The sequence below is a fragment of the Lolium perenne genome, chromosome 1 (assembly GCF_019359855.2).
Source record: "Lolium perenne isolate Kyuss_39 chromosome 1, Kyuss_2.0, whole genome shotgun sequence".
Classification (NCBI taxonomy): domain Eukaryota; kingdom Viridiplantae; phylum Streptophyta; class Magnoliopsida; order Poales; family Poaceae; genus Lolium; species Lolium perenne.
The window spans coordinates 7,812,952-7,839,311 of NC_067244.2; the positions used below are offsets into that span (position 1 = coordinate 7,812,952).

The 26,360-nt window shown below is 44.9% G+C and overlaps 2 protein-coding genes across 3 annotated transcripts; both read left to right on the forward strand.

Moving 5' to 3' along the window:
• Positions 1-11,642: 11,642 nt before the first annotated feature.
• On the forward strand, positions 11,643-20,289 carry LOC127342415 (condensin complex subunit 2). 2 transcript variants are annotated; one of them, XM_051368371.2, is made up of 13 exons: positions 11,643-12,021; positions 12,113-12,214; positions 12,329-12,446; positions 12,977-13,044; positions 13,125-13,185; positions 13,279-13,476; positions 13,563-13,852; positions 14,574-14,727; positions 14,812-15,068; positions 15,147-15,177; positions 15,808-15,947; positions 17,681-17,791; positions 19,939-20,289. In XM_051368371.2, the coding sequence occupies exons 1-13, from the start codon at positions 11,731-11,733 to the stop codon at positions 20,152-20,154; spliced, it is 2,037 nt and encodes a 678-aa protein (XP_051224331.1). In that variant the 5' UTR covers positions 11,643-11,730; the 3' UTR covers positions 20,155-20,289. The 2 variants fall into 2 exon arrangements, with proteins under 2 accessions (XP_051224331.1, XP_051224339.1); XM_051368379.2 differs by having other exon boundaries at positions 19,942-20,289.
• Positions 20,290-20,430: 141 nt separating this feature from the next.
• LOC139835998 (uncharacterized) lies at positions 20,431-22,784 on the forward strand. Its single transcript, XM_071825999.1, has 2 exons — positions 20,431-22,031; positions 22,350-22,784. The coding sequence occupies exons 1-2, from the start codon at positions 20,945-20,947 to the stop codon at positions 22,391-22,393; spliced, it is 1,131 nt and encodes a 376-aa protein (XP_071682100.1). The 5' UTR covers positions 20,431-20,944; the 3' UTR covers positions 22,394-22,784.
• The last annotated feature ends 3,576 nt before the right edge of the window (positions 22,785-26,360 follow it).

The window sequence follows — 26,360 nt, forward strand, 5'->3', positions numbered from 1 at the left end:
TGTTCTGCTCCAGTTCCCAAATCCCAACTAAGAAAGATTATGGAATGGAGGGGGTGTCATTTCTCTTAAAAAATACCATGTCTGCGGATAATTTCAAGGTTCGTTGGATTCCCTGCATGTTCTGTATTGCTCACAAGTCAACACATCCATATTCATTTCATCTGCCCAGACGAAATTTAGATGTTCTTATTGTCTGCAGATCTTTTAGCATATTAATTGTTTCTCTTGATCACATATCTGAAACAAGATATTTTGCTTATTATCCTGAAATGTATGCCACTGTTGTTGTACTTACCAATCACCCCACATCACTGTCCTGATGGTAGCAAGTTGCAGCAGCTGAATTCGTCCATCTTTTACTGTCTCTTGGCACTTAGTTGATGGATTGTTCTGTTATCAAATTATATGTTTGATTGTCTTGTCTTTGATTCATTCAATTCAATGTGGCCTGATGTTTGGGATGTTGAAGGGGTCAATAGAACTTCCTTGTCATGGATATTTTCTATTTCAGTCCCCAGCTTTTTTTCTTTTGGAAAGTAGCCAAAGGTGAGTCTCCAGCTTCTTAAGTTAGTACCATCTATCTCTTGCAAAAAGACCACGACTTTGTGGATGATTTCTTTGTTATTAGTGATGAGATTCACTGGATGTTCTTTGTTGTTTGAAAGTTGACAGATCCATGTTCATTTCATCTATCCATATTCATTTCATCATGTCCTTGTGTAAGTAAGCCATGAAAGCTACTATTAAGAGTTGCTGCTACTCACTCTTTGCACTTGGACACACACACTCTCAACTGTTGCTTCACATAGGGTGCCTCTTATATAGAGGTTTTCATGTCGGTGCTACAGTGACCGACCTAGTACAGTAACTAACCTGCTACAGTGACCGACCTGCTACAGTGGCCGACCAAGTACAGCTAATGTCTAGATGGCGTTTTGCTGCTACAAGCAAAACCCAAACTGAACTAGTGCTGCTAGCTTAACTACTAAGCAACTACAAGATTATTTCCAACAATCACCCCCCTAATCTTGTCATCTTCTTCCTCGTCTTCATCTTGAGACGCGCACTTGGCTGCTTGATCCGCACATACCGGCCGCACGCACAACACGCTCCAACGCGCACAACGCCGCAGGCCTTCAACAGATCACCAACGCTCTCTGACGCACGACAAGCTGGGCACTCCTGCCACGGCCATGTACAACCTAGACGCGCACGAACACGCTGGTCGTCGACACCGCACGAAATGGCTTATCTCCCCCCAAGTCACAACCTAGTACAACGACGGCTCGTAGTCGACGTTGGCGAGAAACGCCTTCTCCTTCACAGGCTCGGGCGATCCACGGGAAAAGTGGCCGCGAACGCCACGGTTCCCAAAGCACTTGCCGCGCCGTCCCCTCGCGCCCGAGTCCACGCTGCTCCCGATGTCGTTGTGGTCGTGGCCACGGCCGCGCGGACGTCGTCGTGCCTCCCATTGAGCGGCCGTGAGCAGGCGGTGGTCGCCACGACGCTCTCGCCAACAGCCGCCTTGCGCCGCTCCGTCCGCTCTGGAACGCCTTGAGACGCCGAGCACGTCGTCGAAGCGAGATGGTCTCGACGTCGCAGAAGCGCCGATGCGCGCCCGCTGCCGCGAACGAGTCCGGAACGGTGTCGAGCGACTTCTTCACCATCTAGGCGTCGCTCGGCGTCCCGCCGAGGCTTGCAAACTTGGTGGCCATGCAGCCGATCTTGCCGAGCGTAGATGTCTAGCTCCTCGCCGTCCGCCATGATCGCCCGATCGAACTCGCCGCGAGCGTCGGCGGTAGAGCTGCCTTGACGCGATCCGCGCCGACGAACCGCGCCTTGAGGCACTCCCAGATCGCCGCCGCCATCTTCTTCGACGACACCTGCAGGAGAATGTCCTCCGAGAGCGCGCCGAGCAGGTATGCCCTCGCCCTCTTGTTCTTCTCCGGATCGACCGCCACCGTCGAGTCTTCCGGAACCACCGCCTCCCAGACGCCCTGCACGTCGAGGTTGGCCTCGACCTTGATCGCCCAGACAGTGTAGTTGTCGCGGGTGAGTATCGGACAAAAGAGCGGCATCGCGCTCCCCCCGGCGCCACCACCGTGCGGAACCAACGCCATCGCCGTGGCTCTGATACCAAATGAAAGCTACTATTAAGAGTTGCTGCTACTCACTCTTTGCACTTGGACACACACACTCTCAACTGTTGCTTCACATAGGGTGCCTCTTATATAGAGGTTTTCAGGTCGGTGCTACAGTGACCGACCTAGTACAGTAACTAACCTGCTACAGTGACCGACCTGCTACAGTGGCCGACCTGCTACAGTGGCCGACCAAGTACAGCTAATGTCTAGATGGCGTTTTGCTGCTACAAGCAAAACCCAAACTGAACTAGTGCTGCTAGCTTAACTACTAAGCAACTACAAGATTATTTCCAACAAGCCATAGCAAGTTACCGCAGCTGAATTTGTCCATTTTTTACCATCTTTTATACTGCTCCTTCGATGCAGCTGAGAAGGTAATCTGTCAATCAACCACGGTGGAATGCTCTTCTGTTAAAGGCCTATCAAATTTGTTCTTGTTCTGCTGCAGCTTTCATTCTGTTAATCAACCAACCAACCAAGAAATGCTCCTTTCAGGCATGGTCCATATACACCTGCAATGCAACCACTGAACTGGAATGATTCTGAATTTTTTTCTATAATTATCTTGGAGCATCTGTTAAGAGGTGCAATGATTAAGCTGTCCCCTAATCCTGCCATGCGTGTCTGTTTCGGTGGTTGAGCATGCGTGCATCCGGAGCTGGTGCAAGATGAGGTGCGATTATCTGGTCTTCTTTGAACAAGTGCACCGGTGAGCGCCATCTTTTGACTCCGTCGTTTTGTCTCTGAACAGCAGCCGTTTTTGTTCGCAGCGAACCAAAATTTGGGCCCGAGAGACATCATATTTGGGGAAATTGCTTTCAACATAGTTTTGGTTATTCATCCAGTTGCTAACTTCGATCTGAAACAGGATACCTGTTGACAGGTTAAGTGCATATTTTTTCTGTTAAGGTTTATATAACTGAACATGGCTATTCAAGTTGGAGGATGTCGTTTTCCTTGCTCAACAGAAAGTTCTAGGCACATGAAGTTCACCGCGTTCGAGCCTTTCTATTCTAGATTGGATATGGACATTACACAGGAAGTGGTAGACATCTGGGGCTACTATATCATCTTTTACAAATATATCATGACTTTTCAGTCTGTGGATGACATCTATGTCATTATCACTATCATTAGCGATCACATTTCCTGTTTGATTTTTTTTTACGAGTCACATCTTTATCCATCTCTCTCTTGCATTTTGCAAACAGAGGGAGAACCAGCATGTTTTGGTGAAACGTTCTGCCTTGGAATTTTGTTGTAACTAGTTGAACTTGGAAATTTGAATTCTTTATATCTCAAACAATATATTTCGTTCAATGCTCTGGCCTATAAGAATTGACCACAAATTGAGATGTGTTAATTGTTAACACACTGTCTACCTTAAGGACAACTCTCCGCCGGCCACTGCTCTTTTTTTTCGGGCAAGCATAGCACTTTATTGAATTACTAGTAAGATGCCCGTGGCGTTGCCACTGGAGAATAATAAGATGTATAAAACCATTAATTTAGATATTACTTTTTTGTTCTCTCATGTTGATATATTCCTCCCTCTCAGATTGTCTATCAACTCTCTTGCCGAATACAAAACGAAATGTGTTTTTACTTTCAAGAAACCACATGCTATTTAGCACCATTATTTCATCGGATGGGTACATTTCCCAATACTTGAATCTTCGCAGCTGAACTCCCCTCTGGTGAACTCGCCGGGTAGCCGACGACACTTTACCTTTTACTCGTTGTTGATACTCAACTACGTTGTCATCCTTCTCAGCATCGCGCTTGCACTAAGAAGGAATCAGAATGAGACATACATTGGTGAAACAGACAGAAAGAGTAGCAAGTAATGAACATTGTATACCCCTTAAAATTACATATATTGATAAGGATAAAATATGATCTTGTAACTTGTAAGATTGAACTCCGTAATGATATTAATATTAGTGGAACGGTCAGAGAAATCACTGTTTCATCCATAGTATTCTGATTTGTCTGCATGACAGTTTACCACAAAGAACTTGACATGTCGGACAGAGAAAGCAGTATTTCATCCATGTTATTCCGATTTGTCTGCATGAAAAATTACGGCAAAGAACTTGACATGTTTTAATGAAAATATTCAGGTAGGGAACTATTACAAGTGATAAGTTTTTTATTAGCACCTGAGAGAGTTATCAATATTAAACCTATCGCTTGTGAATTGTATTATAAACTTTTATCCTATGACGATGCATCCGTCACCACTATAAGACTCTCACTCTGTAATGTATCTGGGTTGTGAAAAATTACAATGGCCAAATTAAATCCTTTCAATTAAGGCTATAATTCAGCAGCTTCATAGCCTGAACAAAGCCATCGTAATAGCTTCAGAATGGTTGTGGGCAATGGGCATACAAGCCGAGAGCAATCTTAGCAGTCACCTTCAAGAAGGCATCTACCTTTTTTCGAAATGGGTAAATATCATCCCAGCTTCTGCATTCAAGGAATACACACGGCTTTTTTATTAGATTATTCACAACACCTTATAAGAGTAATACAAAAGATCAACCTCGAAGCCAACCTCGCTAAACCAACATTGGGATGAAGGGGTGACAATACACCAACTCACATCATCTAAAAAACTAAATGTTTTCCCAAACCACCCAATAGCAGGTGAGAAGCACATCAAGTCAAGCAGACTCTCAACGCACGCCAACGCACACGCCACAGAAGTTGCTACTGCCGTCTTCCTCGACCCCATCTTCAAGAGAGATCATCACATTAACCTTGTAAGACATGTCGTCGATGCCACCATGACGCCAGACGCTCCACCATCCTCCACCATCCTGCACGCATACATCATCCCGCATACGTCGTCGATACCCTGCAGCACCATGCCACCGAGACTCAGCGCCATCAATGTGGTAGATGAATACCACTCCACCAACATCCGCCAACATCCAGCAGCTGCTCCAACATGCGCCATCAATGAGGTAGAACGACGCAGGTAGCGCCGCCATCGTCCGATCCGGGAGACCCAGATCTAGGGTTTCCCCCGGAGCAACACGAGTGGGCAGATGCAGGTTGCGACGGCAATGCCTTCAAGAAGGTAACGACGCATAATGTCGCCATCACTCGCCATGACCAGGGTCGGAGCACGATTTTCACCGGCAGTCGCACATCTCCAACTCGCCGAGTGTAGTGACGAGACAAGCAAAGGCGATGCCTTTGACAAGGTAACGACGCCAAGCGACGCCGCCATCGTCCGCCAAGACCGAGAGCGAAGCGCGGTTTTCACCGGCTGCCCCATCACCTAAGATCGTCATCAACTGTATCTTCACCGCCGGAGATCTGTGTGGGCTCCCAAGATCCCCAACCCCAGATCCCACCGAGGCCGTCCACCTTCGGAGAGGAGGTCGCCGCCGCCATGCCCGGGGCCGCCACCCCGGCTCCCATGTGATGTGGGCGGAGCAGCCCATCGCGCGGAGGAGAAGGCGCAGTAGACACGGCCGCCTCCAAGCCCCAAGGGCCAAGATCTGGCCACGCCACCGCCGCCTCGCCTTCCGGCCACCTACGCCGCGCACCACCACCACCACAAAAGGGATCAGGAGCGCCGCCCCCACCCCCAGGGTCGCGACCAGCTGAAACCCCCGCCGTCGCCATGCCACGCGGGCTTTGCCCGACGATACCTCCGGCGGCGGCGAGGGGAGGGAGGGGCTGGAGGGGACCGGAGGGCCGGTGAGGAGGGGCTCCCCGGAGTGGCGCGGCGCCGCCACCTGGGGGAGGATTAGGTCGGGGAGGGTTAGGCCGGTATGGAACTTAGGTAGCTGCCCATTCAGAAGGCATCTACCTTAATCTTTATTTCTTTACCCAGGCCTCTGGTAGCTAAATTACTTTTGGTATATTTTTCAACTGTGCTAGAACCCTGCGAGGCTACGAATAACATTCATACACATGACTTAATCTATCTCAGCACCACATGTAATGATATTATCAGTTATGTCAAGTCACAAACAAACTGAATTTTATCTGGAGAACACGCGCAGCATCTATCACGCAATAATAACAGAATTGTTACCTTAAGCATACTAAGTCTTCCAACTTGTAAATCTTCTCAACGTCTAAGGGAAGCTATCTCACTATGCTAGAATGATCTAGAGTGAATAGTTAAGGCAGGGCATAACAATGAATACCTTCAGAATTTGAGAGGATTCAAATGATGCATCGCTAGGAATAACCTGCATGCTCTTAAAATTGAACAAATTGTCTAAATAATAATTGGTCTGACTACAACCTACAAACACCATACCTAAATAACAATAACTTAACATAGCATGCAATTTACCAATGGCTCTTTACACAATTACTGATCGAATTACAAAGCCGTGTTTTCTAAACATACAATTCTGGATGAAGATGGAACCGGGCATAAAATGCATCAATGAAAAATGAGTGAATTTTGAAACTGCGATTAACTGAAGGGGGGTCTAAGAGCATGGATCCCGGTCCAGTGCAGTCGACTCATGAACAGACCAGGTGGAGGAGTGCACGCATGAGAGGGATGACGCTGGAGGGAGCAGTTTGCGTGTGATTTCCAGAGATAATTACCTGATAATAATTATGAGTCGAGAGCTAACCGTGTTGGGAGTATGTCTGAGCGCTCCTCCTCGACCGCCGGCGTTGGAGGAGGAGGTGGCGCTGGGGCGTGGCAACTCGGACGAGGTCGATAGAGGCAGGGACACGGGTCCTTGAGCGCGTGGTCGCCGTCGTCGCCGCCTCGCCGATCCGCTCGTCGCCGCTGGACAGGGAGACGCATCGATACGTCTTCGACAGCGCGTGCACGCGCCATACTCCGAGTACTCCCCAGCCTCCTCCTTCACCGCAACAGCCTACAACTTGTACCCCTGTTCTCCATGCGTCGGCGGCGGAGGAGGATTCCTAAGTGCAGATGGGGATTGATTCCCGGGAGCGGTGTCCGGACTGCAGGCCTGCTTGACCACGAGGGCGGCGGGGTAAGGAGGCGAGCAACGGAATTACAGGAGTTGTTTCCTCGCGTTTTTTTTCCCGTTGGTTTTGGTTTTGCGGAGAATCGCAGGAAGGGAGTTGGACGACGAAACAACGTACCGTCTGATGACGGAACACGTTCGTATCTTTTAAGTAGTATATATAGTAGAGATAACATCATTCGGAATACATAAACCGTCAGGTGGCTGTACTAGCCAGAGCTGACGTCCAACATAGCTAGAAGTAGCAAAAAGTGAAAATTGGGACGCTGTCTCCTTTATCTCCGCCGGCCAGTGCTACAAATCTGAAAATGCACACTTACAATATTCCACTGCGAAACTACGTGGCCTGGCTCATTCACTACTGCCACAGCCAGGCTCTGAAGGAAACAAGACCAGAATCGCTGGTCTTTTCTATTTGCCGCTCAATGCGGTGCACATTTGCGTGGGCCCAAATTCCTTCTGTTTCTTAGCTCTTTTCACCGGACGAGGTTTCCGCTTGCTTGTGGACGAGGCGTTTTGGCTCTTAAATGTTTTTTTTTTCATGGTAATACGATTCTCATTGATAAATAAAAGACGAGATACAAAGTACGTATACACCGATCTTACAGATCTGGAAAGATAGGATAAACCTATGTGACAAACCAACGCCTATCCATCTTCTTCGGCACCACCGTAGCAGCCACCAAGAAAAAAATGGATAGATCACCTCTTCACCTGAGCTCGACGTGGCTCCATCGCTGATCATCAGCTTTTCGGACCTCCAATGTAGTTTGCCATAGGACAAACCATTGCCGTTGAAAGAATCAGACTAGGGCAGCATGTCCCTGGACACGCCATCGAACTTCAGCACTGGCACCCACGCACGACGATGTCGGAGTAGGGAACTAGAACCATCAGCCTTCAACCACGAACCCACCACAAGGTGCACCATCTTCCAGCTGTCACCAGTGCAGACCACCGTCTGCACGTACTCCTGGACGAATCCTCTCTGCTCCACCTTGGCGCCGGAGACAACGCCGCAGCAACGGGGATAGAGCAGGAGGAAAAAAACATCTGATGGAGTCATCGCCGCCGCCTCGCCGACACCATCCATGAACCCTAAAGCCACCGATCTGAAAGATCAGCAAGCACACAGTGCCACCAACTCCGAGACGCCGCCATGAAGGACAACGCTGGTGTGGGAGAAGAGTTGAGGCAGATTTATTTGCCCGGGCGCCGCTCCCACCACCCCAACGGCGCGCCATGCCAGAGAACTCCTAGCCCTAAGTACCATGCAAAAAACGGGGTCCCCCTCCCTCCTACCGTCGGAGCGGCAAGCGAAAGGAGAGGGGCCCAGCACAGACGCCGGAGATTGGAGCAGGAAAGCTTTTCCGCCGCCGCCGCCTGGGAGATGCGGAAGACCTATGGGACGTTTTCTCTTAAATGTTTTTTAGCGCAGTTGAAAATGTCAAAAGAATTCGAAAAAAATTGAGGTGTACATCTCGACATCATATGTGCTTAGAAAGTGTCGCGTGGAAAAAATACAAATTTTGGTGCTTAAAAAAACTTTTCACAAGATATTTCTTTGTCTTTTTTACACAGGACACAAAAAATGTCAGTTTTTTCGCGAAACTTAACGTGCACACGTATAATCTCGACTTATAAGCGCCAATTTTGTTTTTCGATTTTTTTAACATTTGTAAATGTTTTCCCTATATAGCAGGAGCATATTCTCCCATGTTCAAATGTGGATTACCGCTTGTTTTTACGCTTATTCGCTGTGGTTCGGTTTTGGTTCGTTTAGGGTTTTTTTTGTTTTCTCTCAGTTTATCAATTTCAGTTTGGTTCTTTTCAGTTTTATTTTTTGATGTGTATATATGTTTAAAATGTTCAATTTATTCTCTTTGTTTTAATTTTTAATTTTTTAGTTTGTATTTTTCTTTTTATATATTACAAAAATTGTCCAAATAAATTTTAAAATTCATATAAATAACATAAATATTCATAGCTGAAAAATATTTCAAGTAACATAAATATTCATATCGAAAAACATTCAATTAAAGGTTATTATTGAAAAAAGTTTAAATAATAATAAAAATTATTGGGAAACCTCATAATGAGATTAACGCTTTTATTGAAAAAAGTTTAAAAAATTAGCAAGGGAGGTCCTCGGCCCATTCTTAGGCTTATTTTCACCAAAAGTGCAGGTATCTTCCAATTGTGAATCACTTAAGGCCTATATTCCTCCTCGAAACAAATCAACTGGGCCAAAGCACAAGCAAGCCCAAAAGAAATAAAGAGAGAAAAAGGAAAAGAAACAACGTCAACATCGCTAGATCGACGAAAACGAAGATGACTAGCAATTGTTTCGCCCTCCGGGAAAATTCCCACCACGTTCCTAGCACCATGAACCACTACGTACCGAGCATCACCTCAAAGTCATGTAGCAACAACAACTACGCAGCTGCCCGAACTGATCCTAGGGTTTCACCTGGTATGGTATGGGGAGCGGGGAAGTGGTACACCCCACGGCCTTCACGAAGGAATATCGACGCGTCATTATTGAGACGGCAACGATTTCTCCCAAACTCAAAAAACCACACCCCCGGATGATCTGAAGCGCACAAAAAAAACTTGCCACCCAACACCACACGTTAGCACAGTCTTGCAATCACCTTCGTCATCTCACCATGGCCCATGTTGTGAGGCCGGCAAGATCGAGAAGAAGGGACTCCGGCGAGGGACGACATTAGTAGCATGCGGCAGGGAATGACCTCCATCGCCGTTGACAATATGTGACCGGATGCAGCAGCAAGGACACACTAGGCCCACACAGGCCCGACTGGGGCCAAATCGGGCCCGTAATGACCCACCCCCGTACCGCAGCAGGCACACCACAGTTTACGCCTCTCCTAGCACGAGTACCCGCTCCTCGGTCCGTCCGGGGCACCACCGCCATACCTAAGGTGACCCACCCATCCCAAAAGGCCTAAATCTAGGCCGGATTCTCCAATGTCGACTCACCCTACTCTCTTCACGCCATCTTCAATGACAAATGTCATCAAAGAACCACGACATTTGCGCCCACCGTGGGGCGAGTTGACGATTGGATTTAGTCAGCCGAGCGAGATCTCTCATCAACAGCCAGACCTCTTCCGACCGAGTCATGTACTTCACATGACATGATTAGGGGAACCAATAGAAAATTCAAAAAATCGATGACTCGCCATCACACACATTACTTAGTCTATCCAGGCCACCCCGTGCAAAATTCAAGGATTTCCTTGACCACCAATCCGCCGAGTCTCTACTACCTAATAAGAATTTTGGTGTTCTATTTCCTGCCAAGCGACTGGCCCGTCGATTTCTTCATCGCACCTCCAAGCACCGACAACTGGGCCCGTCTGAAATCAGCAAACCCTCGTGAAATCCCCGCTCCTCCTTCGCCCCCATGCTCTCTCACATACATCTCGCTAGCCGCTACTAACCCCGCAGCTGAGCGCCCGTCCCATGTCCTCTCCAGCGTATCTATCCTCTCCTACTCCCCCGTCACCCAGAGCTCGAGACCGACGATATTCCGTTTGCCACCCTTTGCAGCACACCACCTATTGTGGATATACTTCATGGGTTGGCTCTACCCGGATCCGCATCGACATAGTTAGTCGGTTCCGTACCGACATCGGTTATCCGGATCCTTACGTGTACGTCAAGTTGTGTACCTAGTTAGGATAGCGCTATTAGAGCCCAACCTGGACTACTCCTCGTAAACCCTAGATCTTGGCGCCTTTATAAGCCGGATCCAGGGAGCCCTTGAAGCAGAACCAATCCTCTCATTGTAATCGCCCACTTGTTGCCCTTATAGTGAATTGTAGCAGCGCGCAGGGTTTTGCCACCGTTGCGAGATCCGAAGCTGGGTAACTTGTGTCGCACCATCCCTGTAGATTCCCGCCTTTCGCCCACCTCTCTCTCCATGCCGTGAGGTACCCTCCCTGGCATACTCGCCATTCACACAATGATAGTTGGTACCACCGTAGGGCAAGAGGCGCTTGGAGGGCGGATCCGTGCGTGGTCCACCTTCCCAGGCATCGGCGACACTGTCGCCATCGGGTGCGTCCTCTACGCTGGCAACGTTCCCATCATCCCCAATGACGAGTCTTGGGTTCCGGCTAGGAGAAGCCCCACCTGTTACATGATCATCCCAATCGGCGGTATCCACGTCTTCATCGGCGATATCGGCAACAAAGAAACTGATCTGACGTCAAGACCAGAATGAACCACGGCTTTCAGATATATATGGGCAGGAATCCCCTCGGAATGTTTCCACATTAGATCTAGAAAAGTCAATGCCCACGCAAATCACCCTACGATATAGGTGATGCCGGTGGAAGACCGATGCAGATCCACCTCGCCTAGCAATGTGTTTAAACGTGGCATAGAACAACATGCTGACAGTGATTCCTCCGGACGGGTGGCCCCGCCCGTGAGATGGGCTCTTTTAGCGGCATCCCCAAAAATTTGAAATCACTCCCGCCAGGGCAACCGCAACCCACTCCACGCGAAGCAGAAGGCCCCGCAATTTCCCCAAGTCCGATCCCCTTTCCCTTGCCGCCGTCCATCCCGAGATGCCGCCAGCCGCTACCGCCCCCCCGCCGGCGCCGACCCCGCCTCTCGGCCGTGGGACGGCGGCCGGTTCGCGGCTGCTGCTGCTGCAGTCGCCGCCGCCGGCGTTCCCGCTCGGCTCCAATGACGACCAGCAAGAGCGCGCCCGCGCGCGCGCTATGGCCCGCGCGGCCTCCGTACGCCGGCGCTCCCTCGCCGCCACGCTAGCGCCCAAGGCCCCACACCCCAACCTCCTCAACCGGGACGAGGTCATGGACCTATTACATAACTGCATCAAGCTCGCCTCGGAGAACGTACGTACGTATTCCCCACCTTCAAAACCCTAGGTCGTTCCCTCGCTCTTACTAAACTTGTGTTTTTTCTCTCCTCCGCGAAATTTGGCAGAAAATCAACCAGAAGAACACGTGGGAGCTGGGGCTCATCGACCACCTCAGCGAGATCATCCAGGCGGGGGAAGAGGATGACGACGAGACTAACTTCCAGAAAGTGCGTTGTGTGCTGAGATGTTCCATTTCCAGTCTTTATCAAATCGGGAGGAGATTTATTCTTCTTTTCTTCTAAAATATGTTTGGGGAAAAAAAATCATGGTTTTCGTTCCAGGCTAGCTGCACGCTGGAGGCGGGTGTGAAGATATATTCGCTGCGTGTGGATTCGGTGCACTCTGAGGCATACAAGGTGCTCGGTGGGATCAACCGTGCAGGAAGGGGGGAAGAGGCTGGTACGTACCCACTATCATTGCTAATATCTTACAACTAATTTGGAGTGTAATTTGTCCCTTTTATACTGTAAACCACTAGACATCGTAAAACGAAACTCAGAAGTAAGTTGCAATCCAAGGATTTTGGGGTTTACTGAAGAAGACCGTGTTCTAAATCCAAAGGAAAATAGAAACATCTTTTAAGTTTTCTATTAAAAAACTGCAGTGTCAGGATTTTAGCTCATCTTTTTTTCTTGTCCAAAGGCAATAAAATAGTGTCACGTTACCATTTTCTTGGGAAATTGCTCAGCTTTACATTACTATATTACACTGGTTTACAAGGAGTGTGCACTTTAGATGGGTATCAACCTTCCGAGAACGGCATTGGTTGAATTTTGTACATCTTGTTGCCTTTATATTCTCACGGCAGTATTTGGGGAATTCCTTAGCTGCTTACCGTAAAATTTTAACTTCATGTTCACAATTAAATGTTGAAAATATAAGTTACATTTCTACATCCCAATGTCCTGATTCGGTAATTGTCATTGAAGATTTGGGAGAGGGTGGCGATGCAGAGCCTGCACAGGAAGGCATCAACAAAAAGGATGCGGATAAGAGGGTACATATCTTTGAGCTGATTATTGAATTTCTTTTATTTTACTTATTTGTTATTTTGCTTACGATGTTTTGTCTGTGCAGATTTCACCTGCTTCGACATTGGAGTCCTCTTTTGAGGCTCTTAATGTGAAGAAGTTTGATGGTATGTTCCAAGCCTTTTCTCTTTGTGCTTCTATAGGTCATATTTATTTGATCATTGGGCTGAAATCATAAGATCTTTTATTTGCACTTCTAGTTGCCTTCACGGTGGATCCTTTATACCACCAGACCACGGCTCAGTTTGATGAAGGTGGAGCGAAGGGTCTCTTATTGTACAATCTTGGAGTGTATGGCAGTTGCCGTGTGCTTTTTGATTCGTTTGAAGCACCAGACAAATTTATCTTATCTGATATCCAAGAGAAGGCTGAGGTGATTGAACTTTCATTTGCTAAAGGTAATATCAGTCTGTCATTCTACTGTGAATGATCTTTACATCTTGCTCCCAATGCGTTTTTCACTAAGTTGCTACTTTTTTGATAGAACAAATTGAGCAAATGATAGTTCACATGCCTCTGTGCAATGATATCTCTCCTACCTTGAGGGATATTGTGGCTCAGTTTGATGAAGAAAATAAAAGGCCATCACATGATGCATCTTCCGGGCAAATGCCAGTGATGGAAGATCAGATGGTTGACAGTAATAACAGCGAGAATGATGACAACATGCGATCTGATTGTGAAACATGGGATTTTGGTGGCGGCAATGATCAGGATGTTGCATATGATGAAAACGGCAATTCGATGAATTTCAACTCAACAAACTACGAAGAGGTACTTGTAAACTTGACAAAATTACATACAGAACATAGCTACATTTCTGAGGGGAACATCTGTTGTCTACTTGTGTGTTATGTACGTCCTCGGTTTCAAACTAGATTCCATTTTAGTTTCTTCTACTTGCATTGCATGTGTTGCTTTTAAGATGACACAGGGTAATTTAATTCCTTGGTAGAGAATAGAGATGGACATGGCGATAATTGAATGGGAATATGTACATCTCACTCAAACTGTTAATTATTGTTTCCCAACTCTAACGAGGCATCTAGTATTTTGAAACAGAAAGAGCATTTGAAAATATGTGAGCTAAGTCCATTGTCATCCAGTAGACTTATTGATTCATATATTTTGTAGCTTGCACACAAGCATTTCTTTTGTTGTTAAATCTTATGCCTACAAATGATTATTCCTCTTCTGGTGAAAATACCCACTTCCAGGCCATCTACAGTGCAAGGTGCTTACAATATAAACCAGTTCTTTTCTCAAGCACCAGTGCATATTTCTACAGTGGAGGTGCCTAATTAAGCACTTTCCTTGCATAAATAAGCTGTGGTGCCTAATTTAAAACTTGTTTACTTTTCTAAACACCTTGCATTGTAGATGGCCTTAGGGTTGTGCAGAGGCAATTATTCTGTTGAAAAACATTTAAAGTTTGTTACAACCTTAGAGCTCCAAACCTGATTCTCTGGTTGTCTTGACTGTATTGGTGTATCAGGGAACCGATGAGTACACTTTTCAAGACCCCGATGGTCCTGATGTAGACCGAAGGTTCGAGAAAATTACAGATCTATTGTCACTTGGCATGGGCTTTTCGTCAAAAACAAATGCTTGGGCTGGACCTGAGCATTGGAAATATCGAAAAGCTAAAGGTAAATCTGTGCAGCTAGTCCTGTTTTCTTTTGTTGTTCCATTTCAGACTGGCTTGCTTAATGTTGGAGTTTACCTTCATCTAGATCTCGAGACTGCCCGGACTTCATCTGGTGATTTGGATGTAGCAAAAAAGACAAAGAAAAAACGAGGCAAAGAGGAACCTGATATCGATTTCACCAATGCATTGGAATATGAGATGGAAAATGTGTTTGCACCTCCCAAGAACCCGAAATCTTTGCTGCTGCCTGCAAATAAGGGTAGCTGCAACAATAAACTTCCAGTGGATTGTCATTACCAACCTGAAAGTCTTGTTAAATTATTTCTTCTTCCAGATGTTCTGGTAATTCTAACTTTTCATGAAAAATATTCTTAATATGGATCTAAGGTTTATTGTAATAACTTATTGATCTTTTTATAGTGCCTGGCTCGGAAAAGAAGAAAACCACTTGGTAAATTTTGCTACATTCTCGCTTTATTTATTTAAATTGAGTATTTCCCTTCCTGGTATTTGTTAGAGGTCCTTGGTAGACATTGCTGTTCTAAAAAAATATATTAGCTTTAATTTTCACTATTTGTGTTGCTTTCCTCTAGTTCCTTTTTGTTTCTGATATCTTTTCAAGTTCAAGTTGTTCCCTAAATAAACTGTGCTGTCGATCATATTGTATTATTTATGTTTCAGTCTGAAATCACTGGTTTTGATTTTAGGTTTTAATCTTTTATTTAGCATAATCCAAGCAAGATTTAATCTCTTAGACAATGACAGATTTTAGGTAGGATCCTATTAGAACTAGGGCTCTGTTTGCAGTTGACGAACTGTGCTGTGCTGAACTATAATCTGCTGCCGGAGCAGAGGTAAAAAACTTGGCTAAGAAGGTAAAATAGGCAAAAGCTGGATAGATGAATGGCATTATCATAATCCACTGTAATGTCAACAGAGCTAGGTCTCATACTAGGTTATGTCTTCAGAGTGCCAACTGTGGACTGCCTATATTCCTGTTGATATGATTCTGCTAAAACAATGCTCACCTATCTCTTTTTGATATGATGGTAACCATGGCACCTTTGCCCCATCCTTGTAGATGATTCAAGGGACAACAATGATGACTTTATGGCATCTGGACCTTGGGATGATGATAATTTGTGCAATGATCATCTTGATGAAGGAAATGCGGCTAGTGATGTAGTAGAGTCAGTAAATCTTATTGCTAAACCAAGACAGGTGTTCATCCTTGTTCCTCTCTGCTTTTAAGACATTCGTTTTTGTATACTATATTGGGATGTGCTTCTGTCTTTTTATCTTTCTATGTGCATATGAAGAAAGTTCAGTTGATATGGCTATATACAGCCCTCCTACCTTCATGATTATTGATGAGCAATGCAATAACAGCACCTTTCACTCAGGCTTAATATTTTAACAAGGATCTTAAATTTGTTGCACTACTATAGACTTAATAATTGGTAGATAGTGGTTTCCAATATTTTGTTTCTGATCTCGACTGAGCAATACTATCATTGGCTGTCTGACTTGTTTGTTCATAAGATGCAGCTTTATGATTCTACTGTATATAATGCTTGTGTAGCTTGCTTTTTTTTTTTTTTTTTTTTTTTTTTTTTTTTGCGAATGATAGCTTGCCTTATTATATGATATAACTTTACTGTAATATAATGATCAAAGGTGAATACATCTAGACCAAACAATATTGAAATAATCTGTTGGAAGTTTGCTTCATGGCTTGAACCTGCTTAGTACTATCATTGGCTGTCTGACTTGTTTGTTTATAAGATTCAGCTTTATGATTCTACTGTATGCAATGCTTGTGTAGCTTTGCATATTATTATGTTACAACTTCACTATTATAATGATCAAAGGTGAATACATATAGAACAACCAATATTGAAATAAACTGTTGGAAGTTTGCTTCATGGCTTGAACCTTCAAGCTATGCAGTTCCATTTCACTTCAATTAATTGTTTGAGGTGCAAGACGGTGACTTGGTCCACTTTGTGCACTAACCATTAAGTCTATACTCTAACAAATCTGAAATGAACAGTGTTTTCATGCTGCAATATTTAGTACTCCCTCTGCCCCATGAAACATGTCGAAGATTTGTCTAAATTTAGATGTATCTGGACATTAAACAGTATCTAGATACATCTGATTAACAAATCTCAGACATGTTTCTTCGGATGGAAGGAGTACTATGCACCATTAAAATCTTCTTTCTTATTTCTTGGTGTGGATTGAATCTGAATCTGGATCTGATTTGTGTGTTGGTAGATGCATGTTGTTTGAATTAGAGTATATACACAGAAGTGTAAACTGCAGCCAGACGTTACTGAAGTACTCGATTTCATAATATATGTCCATGCCATAGTATGCACTAAACAAAGGGGCACATAATTGAAGAAAATATATATTATATTGGACCACCCTATTTCACATATAAGAACCATTTGGTCCCTTATACTGCATTAAAGCAGGGGCAGGAAGTGAAACAATTGTGGCATCTATGCTACTTTTCCTCACGTCTTGCATTGTAAAACAACACTTAGTGGACTTGCGTTGTGCAAAAGAGGAGGTGGGTTGAAGGCCAAATGATCCCATTTAAGGAATTGGGATGATTTATCTATGATCCTGATGAGCTAACTTGTTCACCTCATAATGAACCTGCGCATAAGCTTTGCTTTGTGCTGCTTAATAGTCCCCTAGACAAGAAAATGACATGTTATGTGTCTATATAGTAAAACACGAACCTGTGCTGATGTTGTCCATGTTTTCCTCTTGTTCTTTAGATACAGTCCCAGATTGTTCTTAGTATGGACATATTTTCTGTATCATTCAATTGTATTTTGATATTTTCACTTTCACAAATCAATGATTATTCATGTCTGGTACTTTTGGGCCTGTGTTTGCAGATCTGAGCTGATGTCTATTTCCTTTCTGAATCATAGGTCAATAAGATAGATATAAAATATGACAAGGTATCGAAACAAGTCGATGTTCATGCCTTAAAGGAGGTGCTCTGGAATCACATTCATACATCTGCTGAGACTGATGATCTGGTAAGCCATAAACTTCGATTACGGTCATAAAATACTATGATTACTTGTCATTTTTGTATACAGATTAGCTGTGACATCCCCTTTTGGAAGTATTTGCGTACCACAACAATTCCTGTCAGTTTTATTGATGACAAGTGCCTGTCATGATTACAACCCTTTTCTCTTCGATTAGCATGATGCCATTTTCTAGCAACCCCACTGTGGTGCTGTAATCTAATGTATACTAAGGGTGTGTTTGGTAGCCCGTATCACCTCGAATTTACTCTCCCACTTGAGATATCTCACCTATACAAGCTGTCTTGAGATTTTGTGGTGTGTTTGGTAGCCTGCTTGTGTTGAGAGAATCTGAGCCAATACATTGTTTGGCAGCATCTCTGGGTTGAGATTGGCTCAAAACATTAGAAATTACAGACCAGTCCAAAATTTTACACAAAAGACCCAAAATAAAATTAAAAAAATCAATCGGGTCCCTCTATCTGGAAGAACACGGCAGTGGGCGGTGGAGCGCCGGAGGCGCGAGGTGGCAGACGGTGGGCGGCGCGCCAGCGGGCGGTGGTGTGCCCGTTGCTGCTGCTCCGTGGGAGATCAAGAGGGCGCCCGTTGCTGCTGCTCCGTGCCGCCGCTGCTGCTCGGTGGTGGCGCAGCCGTTGCTGGTCGTCAGCGGCGCGGCCGTTGCTGGTCGACGCGGCGCGGGTTGCTGAGGACACGGGAGGAGGGCGGCCGATTGGAGAGGCAGAAGGCGGCCGTCGCGAGTAGCCTCAGCTCGGCCTCGGCCGACGGGGGATCTGGAGGTCGGCTGTCGCGTGATGATGAGGGCGCCGGCGCGGCCGTTGATGCTGCTCGGAGGAGGCGGCGGCGCAGGTGGCTGGGGACGCGGGATGAGGGTGGCGACGGGAGAGGCGGAGGGTGGCCACGGGAGCTCCGGAGGGTGCAAATGGAATGGAAAATAGGTGGGGGTTGGGGGTCTGGGGGTGCTGCGGGCCGCTGCTACAGTCATTTGCGGGACGAGGTCAGCTCGGTCGACCCGCGAAGCTCGATTCTAGCTTCGCAACCCGGCCTGGCTGAGAGCTCTTTTCCGTATGAGTCTGGCAGTGCCTAGTTGGACCGAGCCGGGCTACCAAACACACCCTAAGTAACAACCATGCTATCCCCACCATGCTATCACCATTTACTGACTTTCTTGGTCCAAAAGAGTTTTCTGAAACCAAGTTCTTTGACTTAGGTGACAGTTTGGATCTGAGCTTTAGCATTGACATGTATGTATCTTTTATATTTCTAAACAAGAGAGGATATTCTTTTTGTTTCTGGCTTTCTGTACCAAGTAATACCCCTGCATTATTTTACCGCTCACCAGTGGATGTTGCAAACTGATTTGGGTGGGTTCAACATTTAAGTACAGAAATTTAGATACCTGTAGAACTACAATGAAAATAAGTTTGTCATGGTTTTACATACTTTCAAGTGCCACATATCTTTCATTTGCCTTGGAAAGTTCACTTAAAAAAACGTTGAGGAATTTGAGTTCCAACCAACCATGCGACTTTGAAAAAAGGAACTTAGATTGACCAACCTATGTTTATATGCACATAATACTTAGAAAGTTGCATACTGAAATATCACCTTACATCATTTAAATTGCTTCAAAATAATCCTAGTTCTTTTTGAGAGCAAAATAACCCTAGTTACATACTCCCTCTGTCCTCAAATAAGTATACTTCTAATTCTTGTCCTAAGTCAAGTTTTAAAACTCTGACCAACTTTATTTAAAAAAGTAGCAACATATATAACATATTCTGCATGGATTTCTAAGATGATCCTAGTGATACTAAATTGGTGCCATAAATGTTGTCACTTTTTCCTATAAAGTTGGTCAAGCTTTAAAACATTTGACTTAAGACAAGAGGTATAAGTACACTTATTTGTGGATGGAGGGAGTAACATGTTAGAACACACGTACATTTCATTAAGGGAAATAGAACACGTGTGCAAAAAGCTGTGTAAAAGCATGATCACGTGTGCACATTATATTACATTTGTCACTGGTAATATAATTTCCTTCATTGCAGCAGGCTTTGCTGATTCGTCAGAATTGTTATCCTGTCTTTGGGCACAGAATTGTTTTAACTTCATTTTCCTGGTTGGTCCAGCAGGAAAGAGAGGGCACGGAACCATCCCTGTGCCTGACGAAGGTACTGCATGATCTTCCGTGCAGTAACCCAGATGTAACAACAACCGACATCTCGCCACACCTTTATTTCATCTGTCTCTTGCATCTGGCAAATGAACACAGCTTGAAGCTGTGCGACCGCCCATCCTTGGATGAGATCGATATATACGTTCCAACTTCGTTGCTCGTGAATTAAATTCTGCCCCTGTCCTCCGCAGTTAAATGTGTAGATGTCTTATTAAGCTGCCACCGTGCTGTGTATCATGTAATGTAACCCCTATGATGATTGTATTATTACCATTTTAAAAGTTACAAAAGTTTGCTTTTACCAGAGAGTTTTGGGCAACTGTAGATGGCAATTTGCGCCAATCATTTGGCGATGCGTTTGGCATTTTTTGTGTAGATGTGTGTTGGTGTGGGTTGGAATAAAATAGTTGTTAAAGGTTTTTAATGTAAAATGTACAAATTATATATGGAAGAGATGAGAGATGGATCGGGCAAGATCCAGAAAATTCCCCTTTCACCCCACTCTCTGTTCTTCTACTCAATCCTCAAAATCTTGATGATTTCCATGTGAGAATCAATATGGTATCAGAGCGGGACAGTTCCTGAGTGTTCTCCCCGCAATCTTGAGCAAAGATTGGCCGCCGACAAGGTGCTGTGTCGCTGGAGTCTGGAGTCTGGAGTTTGAGGTCGTGCGTGGTGGTGCAGTATCTCCTAGTCCCTCTCTTGATCCCTGCTGCAGTCCGCCGGAGCAAGATCAAGTGGTGGCAACGAGATCAATTTCTTCCCAAGTCCACCGTCCATCTCCCTGGTACTTCACACGCAAACAGCTAGCTTATTTTCAAGTTCTGTTTTTGGCTGCCATTCTCATGCTGTGAGGTATCCACTACAAACAAAGAAGAATCCAAGTTGATTTAGAGTAGTGTGCTGCAGTAATCCAGCACTTGCCCAACTTTCTTGGCGTGTGTTCTTTGCATTGAAAAATGGCAGAACAATCTAAGGACAAGTCAGGGGATTCAAGCATAGATAAGATGTATGAAATTTTCAGTAAATTGCTTGAACAACAACAGCTTAAAGCAGTACCAGAGACAGTCAGGTATGCTCTGGAACCAAATCCAGTGAAGTTGTCAGGTTCAAGTAATTATGTCAGTTGGGCACGCCATGCTCGACTGATACTGAGTTCCCATGGTTATGAGAACCTACTTGATGATGAAGAGGAGCAGAAAAGCGGTGATACTCACCCAAAAATGATCAATGATAGAGTTCTAGTTTGGCTATTGGGAAGCATGGAACCAATAGTGCGACAGCAAGTCGAAATAATGTCAAGAGTATCTGAGGTGTGGACCGCCTTGGAGAAGCAATTCGCTGGGAAGTCAAACAAAATGCAGGCAACCCGCATCATGGAGGAGTTAACTCATCTAAATCAAGGTACAAAGTCTGTAACAGAATATGCCGGTGAATTGAAACGGCTATACAGGGACCTGCACTACTATCATCCTTTTCAACCAGTTGACAAGAAGGACTTAGCCATTCATCATAAATGGTTTGAGACAATAGTGGGCAAGCTATTTCTAGATGGACTAAACCAGGAGCTTAACCTTCGGCGACAACTCATATTTTCTGAACCGGAATGGCCTAGTCTCGATAATATCATTTCTAGTATACTTGAGGAAGAAACTCGGTTGGGTCAACCTAAGGAGGATGATCTGAAATGTGGAGATGATCGTGCGGCTTTATCTATGCAATACCGCCGTACTCCCAGGCCCTTTGGCAAGATAGAAAAAAGCAAGTTCTTTTGTGATCACTGTAAAAGAAATGGACACACAAAGGATGTATGTTTTGAGCTGCATGGATACCCCTCTTGGTGGGAAAAAGGAAAAACTCGGCCAGGGGGAGTTCAAAGTGTGAATAGAAGGCAAGCTAACCACATCGCATCTCTGCGGGAGCCACCAGTGGTAGATGTACGAGCTCTTGAGGAGTTCAACTCCAAGCTTAAACTCTCAGAAAGCTCAGCTTCCTCACAGGGCAACTCTAAGGTTGATTCCGGTCTCATTTCGACTTCTCATCAAGGTATGAAACTTTATCAAGCCAACACCACCACCAAATCAAAACCTTGGATTATTGATACCGGAGCCACAAACCATATGACAGGGGCTTAGGACACTGTTTATCTCTTATACACCTTGTTCGAGTAAAGACAAAGTCCGTGTAGCGAGATGGATCCATGGTACCTATTGCGGGGTGTGGATCCATCCGATGCACCAAGTCATTGTCTTTATCTCATGTTCTACATGTACCCAAGTTACCGGTTAACCTATTATCCGTTAGTTCTCTTAATAAATCTATAGCTGTAGAAGTTGGTTTGATCCTACTTCTTGTGCTTTTCAGGAGCTAGGGACTGGGAAAATCTTGGGGACTGGGACCGAGCATGAAGGACTTTATCATCTTGATGATGGAAGTGATGAAGTGGCTCTTGCATCATGTTTGCCTTCCTGTCAAGAGTTATTGCTGCAACACCGCAGGCTTGGACATCCTTCTTTTGCTATTTTATCCCGTGTTTATCCCGCTTTATTTAAGTTATGTCCTAAAGAGGATTTGGTATGTGATGCTTGTGAACTAGCTAAACATACTAGGGGGTCCTATCCTAGTATTGGCCTTAGAAGTAAAAAACCATTTGAAAGAATTCACTCTGATGTTTGGGGACCTTGTGAGGTTCACTCAGTTTCTGGACATCGCTGGTTTGTGACCTTTATTGATTGCTTTAGTCGATACACTTGGCTTTATCTTTTGAAGCATAAGAGCGATGTGTTGTCTGTTTTCAAAGACTTGTGTGCCCTTATTAAAAATCAGCATGCAGCTACTGTTAAAATTAGATCAACGAGTTTGAATCATTTCTTGTTTCGAATGGTATTGAACATCAAACGTCATGTGTTAATACACCAGAGCAAAATGGTGTTGCTGAACGTAAAAACAGACATTTGCTTGAAGTTGCACGTTCATTGATGTTTACAATGAATGTTCCCAAATTCCTTTGGGGTGAGGCAGTTAAGACTGCCACTTACTTGATAAATCGCATGCCTCTTCGTGTTCTGGACTACAAAACTCCTGCCGAGTGTCTTTTGAATTCTAATGAATTTGTGGTTCCTCCGAAGATCTTTGGGAGTGTTTGTTTTGTGCATGATTATAGAAATTCGGTTGGAAAATTAGATCCGCGTGCTCTTAAATGCGTGTTTATGGGTTATTCTCCCTCAAAAAAGGGCTATAGGTGTTGGTGCCCTTCGGAGCATCGTTTTTTTGTGAGCATGGATGTAACTTTCCGTGAAAATGAACCGTATTATGGGTCAAATGTTGGGTCTGGTATTTCCTTGTCTCCACTTGATGAGCAGCAAGAAAGGGGGAGTGAAGGTCCTGTCCTTGTTCTTGCTCCCACTTCAGCTAATTCCCCGTCTACTAATAACTCTCAAAATCAGGGGGAGGAAAATGATGGTGTTAGAGATGATAACTCTTGTTGTGGAGATGAGGGTGATGCTACAGGACACTTATCGCTTCCATCTCATGGTGAGGAATCCGAAATGCATGAGGACCCAGGTACCAGTACTATCCCTTCTAACTCTGTAGCTCCTACTAGCACTTCTGGGCCCAGTGATAATCAACTTTCTACCTCTGTAGATAGTTTACCTATTGCCTTGCGAAAATCATCTAGAACTCGAAACACACCAGGATATCTTAAAGACTACAAATATGATATAGCCAATTATATCTCCTATGAATATTGTAGTCCATCTCTCCAAACTTTTATTGCTTCTCTAGATCCTATTTACATACCAAATGACTGGAAAGTAGCCTTAGAAGACCCAAAATGGAAGGAAGCGATGTTGGATGAGATGAGAGCATTGGAGAAAAATAAAACTTGGGAGCTTGTGGATCTACCGCCAGGTAAGCAGCCGGTAGGATGCAAATGGGTGTTTACTATTAAACATACACCAGAGGGTACGGTAGACAGATACAAAGCACGCCTTGTAGCCAAAGGGTACACACAGACGTATGGTATAGACTATGAGGAAACCTTTGCACCTGTGGCAAAGATGAACTCTGTGAGGACTCTCATATCTTGTGCAGTTAATTTTGATTGGAGCATCTACCAGATGGATGTAAAAAATGCATTTCTTCATGGTGACCTTCACGAAGAGGTCTATATGCAAATCCCACCTGGCTTTGAGTCCAGCCATAATACAGGAAAAGTACTACGCCTACATCGTTCCTTGTATGGGTTGAAACAATCACCGAGGGCGTGGTTTGATCGTTTCAGACAAGCTATGCAGAAAAGAGGCTATCGACAGAGCAACGCGGACCATACATTATTCTATAAACATGCTAATAAAAAGGTTGCAATTTTGATAGTCTACGTTGATGATATTGTGATTACGAGGCAATGATAACAAAGAAATTTCTGGATTGAAGCATCATCTCGCGCAAGAGTTTGAAGTGAAGGATCTGGGACACTTGAGGTACTTCCTTGGCATAGAAGTCTTGCGTGGTCCAAAAGGTATATTTTTAACACAAAGAAAGTATATCTTAGACTTGCTCAAGGAAAGTGGCATGTATGGTTCAAAACCAGCAGCTACTCCCATTGAACAAAATCACAGATTAAGTAGTGATGTGGGGAATCCGGTTAATAGAGAACGCTACCAAAGACTTGTGGGAAAGTTAATTTATCTTTCCCACACTCGTCCTGATATTGCATTTGTTGTGAGCGTTGTGAGTCAATTCATGCATAATCCGAGAACGGCTCATATGGATGCTGTTAATAGAATCCTACGGTACCTTAAAGGGTGCCCGGGAAAAGGTCTTCTCTATATGAAGCAAGGTAATTTACAAATTGAATGCTATACAGATGCGGATTGGGCTGGTTCTCTAGATGATCGGCGATCCACTTCTGGCTATTGTGTATTTGTTGGGGGAAACTTAGTCTCTTGGCGAAGTAAAAAACAAAATGTGGTAGCTAGATCAACTGCCGAGGCTGAGTTCAGATCCATGGCACATGGTCTATGCGAGCTATTATGGTTGCATATTCTGCTATCGGAATTGAGGTTGTGTCAGAGTAAGCCTTTGATGCTTTACTGCGATAACAAAGCAGCAATTGATATTGCAAATAATCCAGTACAACACGATCGTACTAAACATGTTGAAGTTGATCGCCATTTTATCAAGGAAAAATTGGATAGAGGGGTAGTTTGTATGCCATATGTGACTTCAGCAAATCGGATAGCAGATGTTCTAACAAAAGGTCTGCCGGATAAATTGTTCTCTATCTTCTGTAACAAGATGGGTCTATTTGATGTGTTCGCCCCATCTTGAGGGGGAGTGTTGGTGTGGGTTGGAATAAAATAGTTGTTAAAGGTTTTTAATGTAAAATGTACAAATTATATATGGAAGAGATGAGAGATGGATCGGGCAAGATCCAGAAAATTCCCCTTTCACCCCACTCTCTGTTCTTCTACTCAATCCTCAAAATCTTGATGATTTCCATGTGAGAATCAATAATGTGCTCCGTGCTACTGCGGCTAGGATTTATGTTCCTTTTCTTTCGCGTGGAAAATCTGTGCTGACCGGCTCTTTCCGGTATTATTCTTTATCGCTTTTGGTTACCTCTCTGACTCTCCTTAGCCTGAAGACCTTGATCTTTGGTCTAATGACCAGTGCGAACCTGCCAATGTCCGCATGTTAGGATTTCTTCTTCGCACTTTGGGATCACTTGCTTGGAGAGGGGGAACCATTGTGGCGAGTTTGGTGTTGTGCCAATTGCTGTATCCTTTTTCCCTTCTTACGCAGAGGAAATGTTAAGGAGCCTTGCAGTAAAATAACGCAGAGTCGGCAATTTTCACTTGTGGAGTCTCCTCTGAATGACTCGTCGAGCAGTCGCGCTGGATTTGACGTGCTCTGGCGAGGGCGGCGCGCTGGTTTCATTTGTTTGGACGATAATTGGGTGCATCTTCTACGTACGCATTTTCTCTGCACAGGAACTTTCTGTCGTAATGCACCAACAGGTAGTTAGTTCCACATGTATGCATGGCCGGGAAACTTCCTGTCGTAATGCACCAGCCGTTAGTTGCACATGTTTAGGTTCCATGCAGGTCCATGCACACCATTCTTTTGTAATACGTGTTCGAGTGTCAACGCAAGGCATGTACTCAAATCGAGCCTGGACAGGTAGTCGAAGTATGTATAATGGAGGAGCAATGAAGCTGGCGCCGCCGCGATGCACGCTCATCGGCCTGTTTGTTTGTGTTCGCATGCACCACGGTTCTCAGCTGGCAAGTTGACTTACCACCAAACTCTAACATCCGCTGCAAAAGTTCACCTAGCCGGGGTACGGCTATAAATACACATGCAAAACAG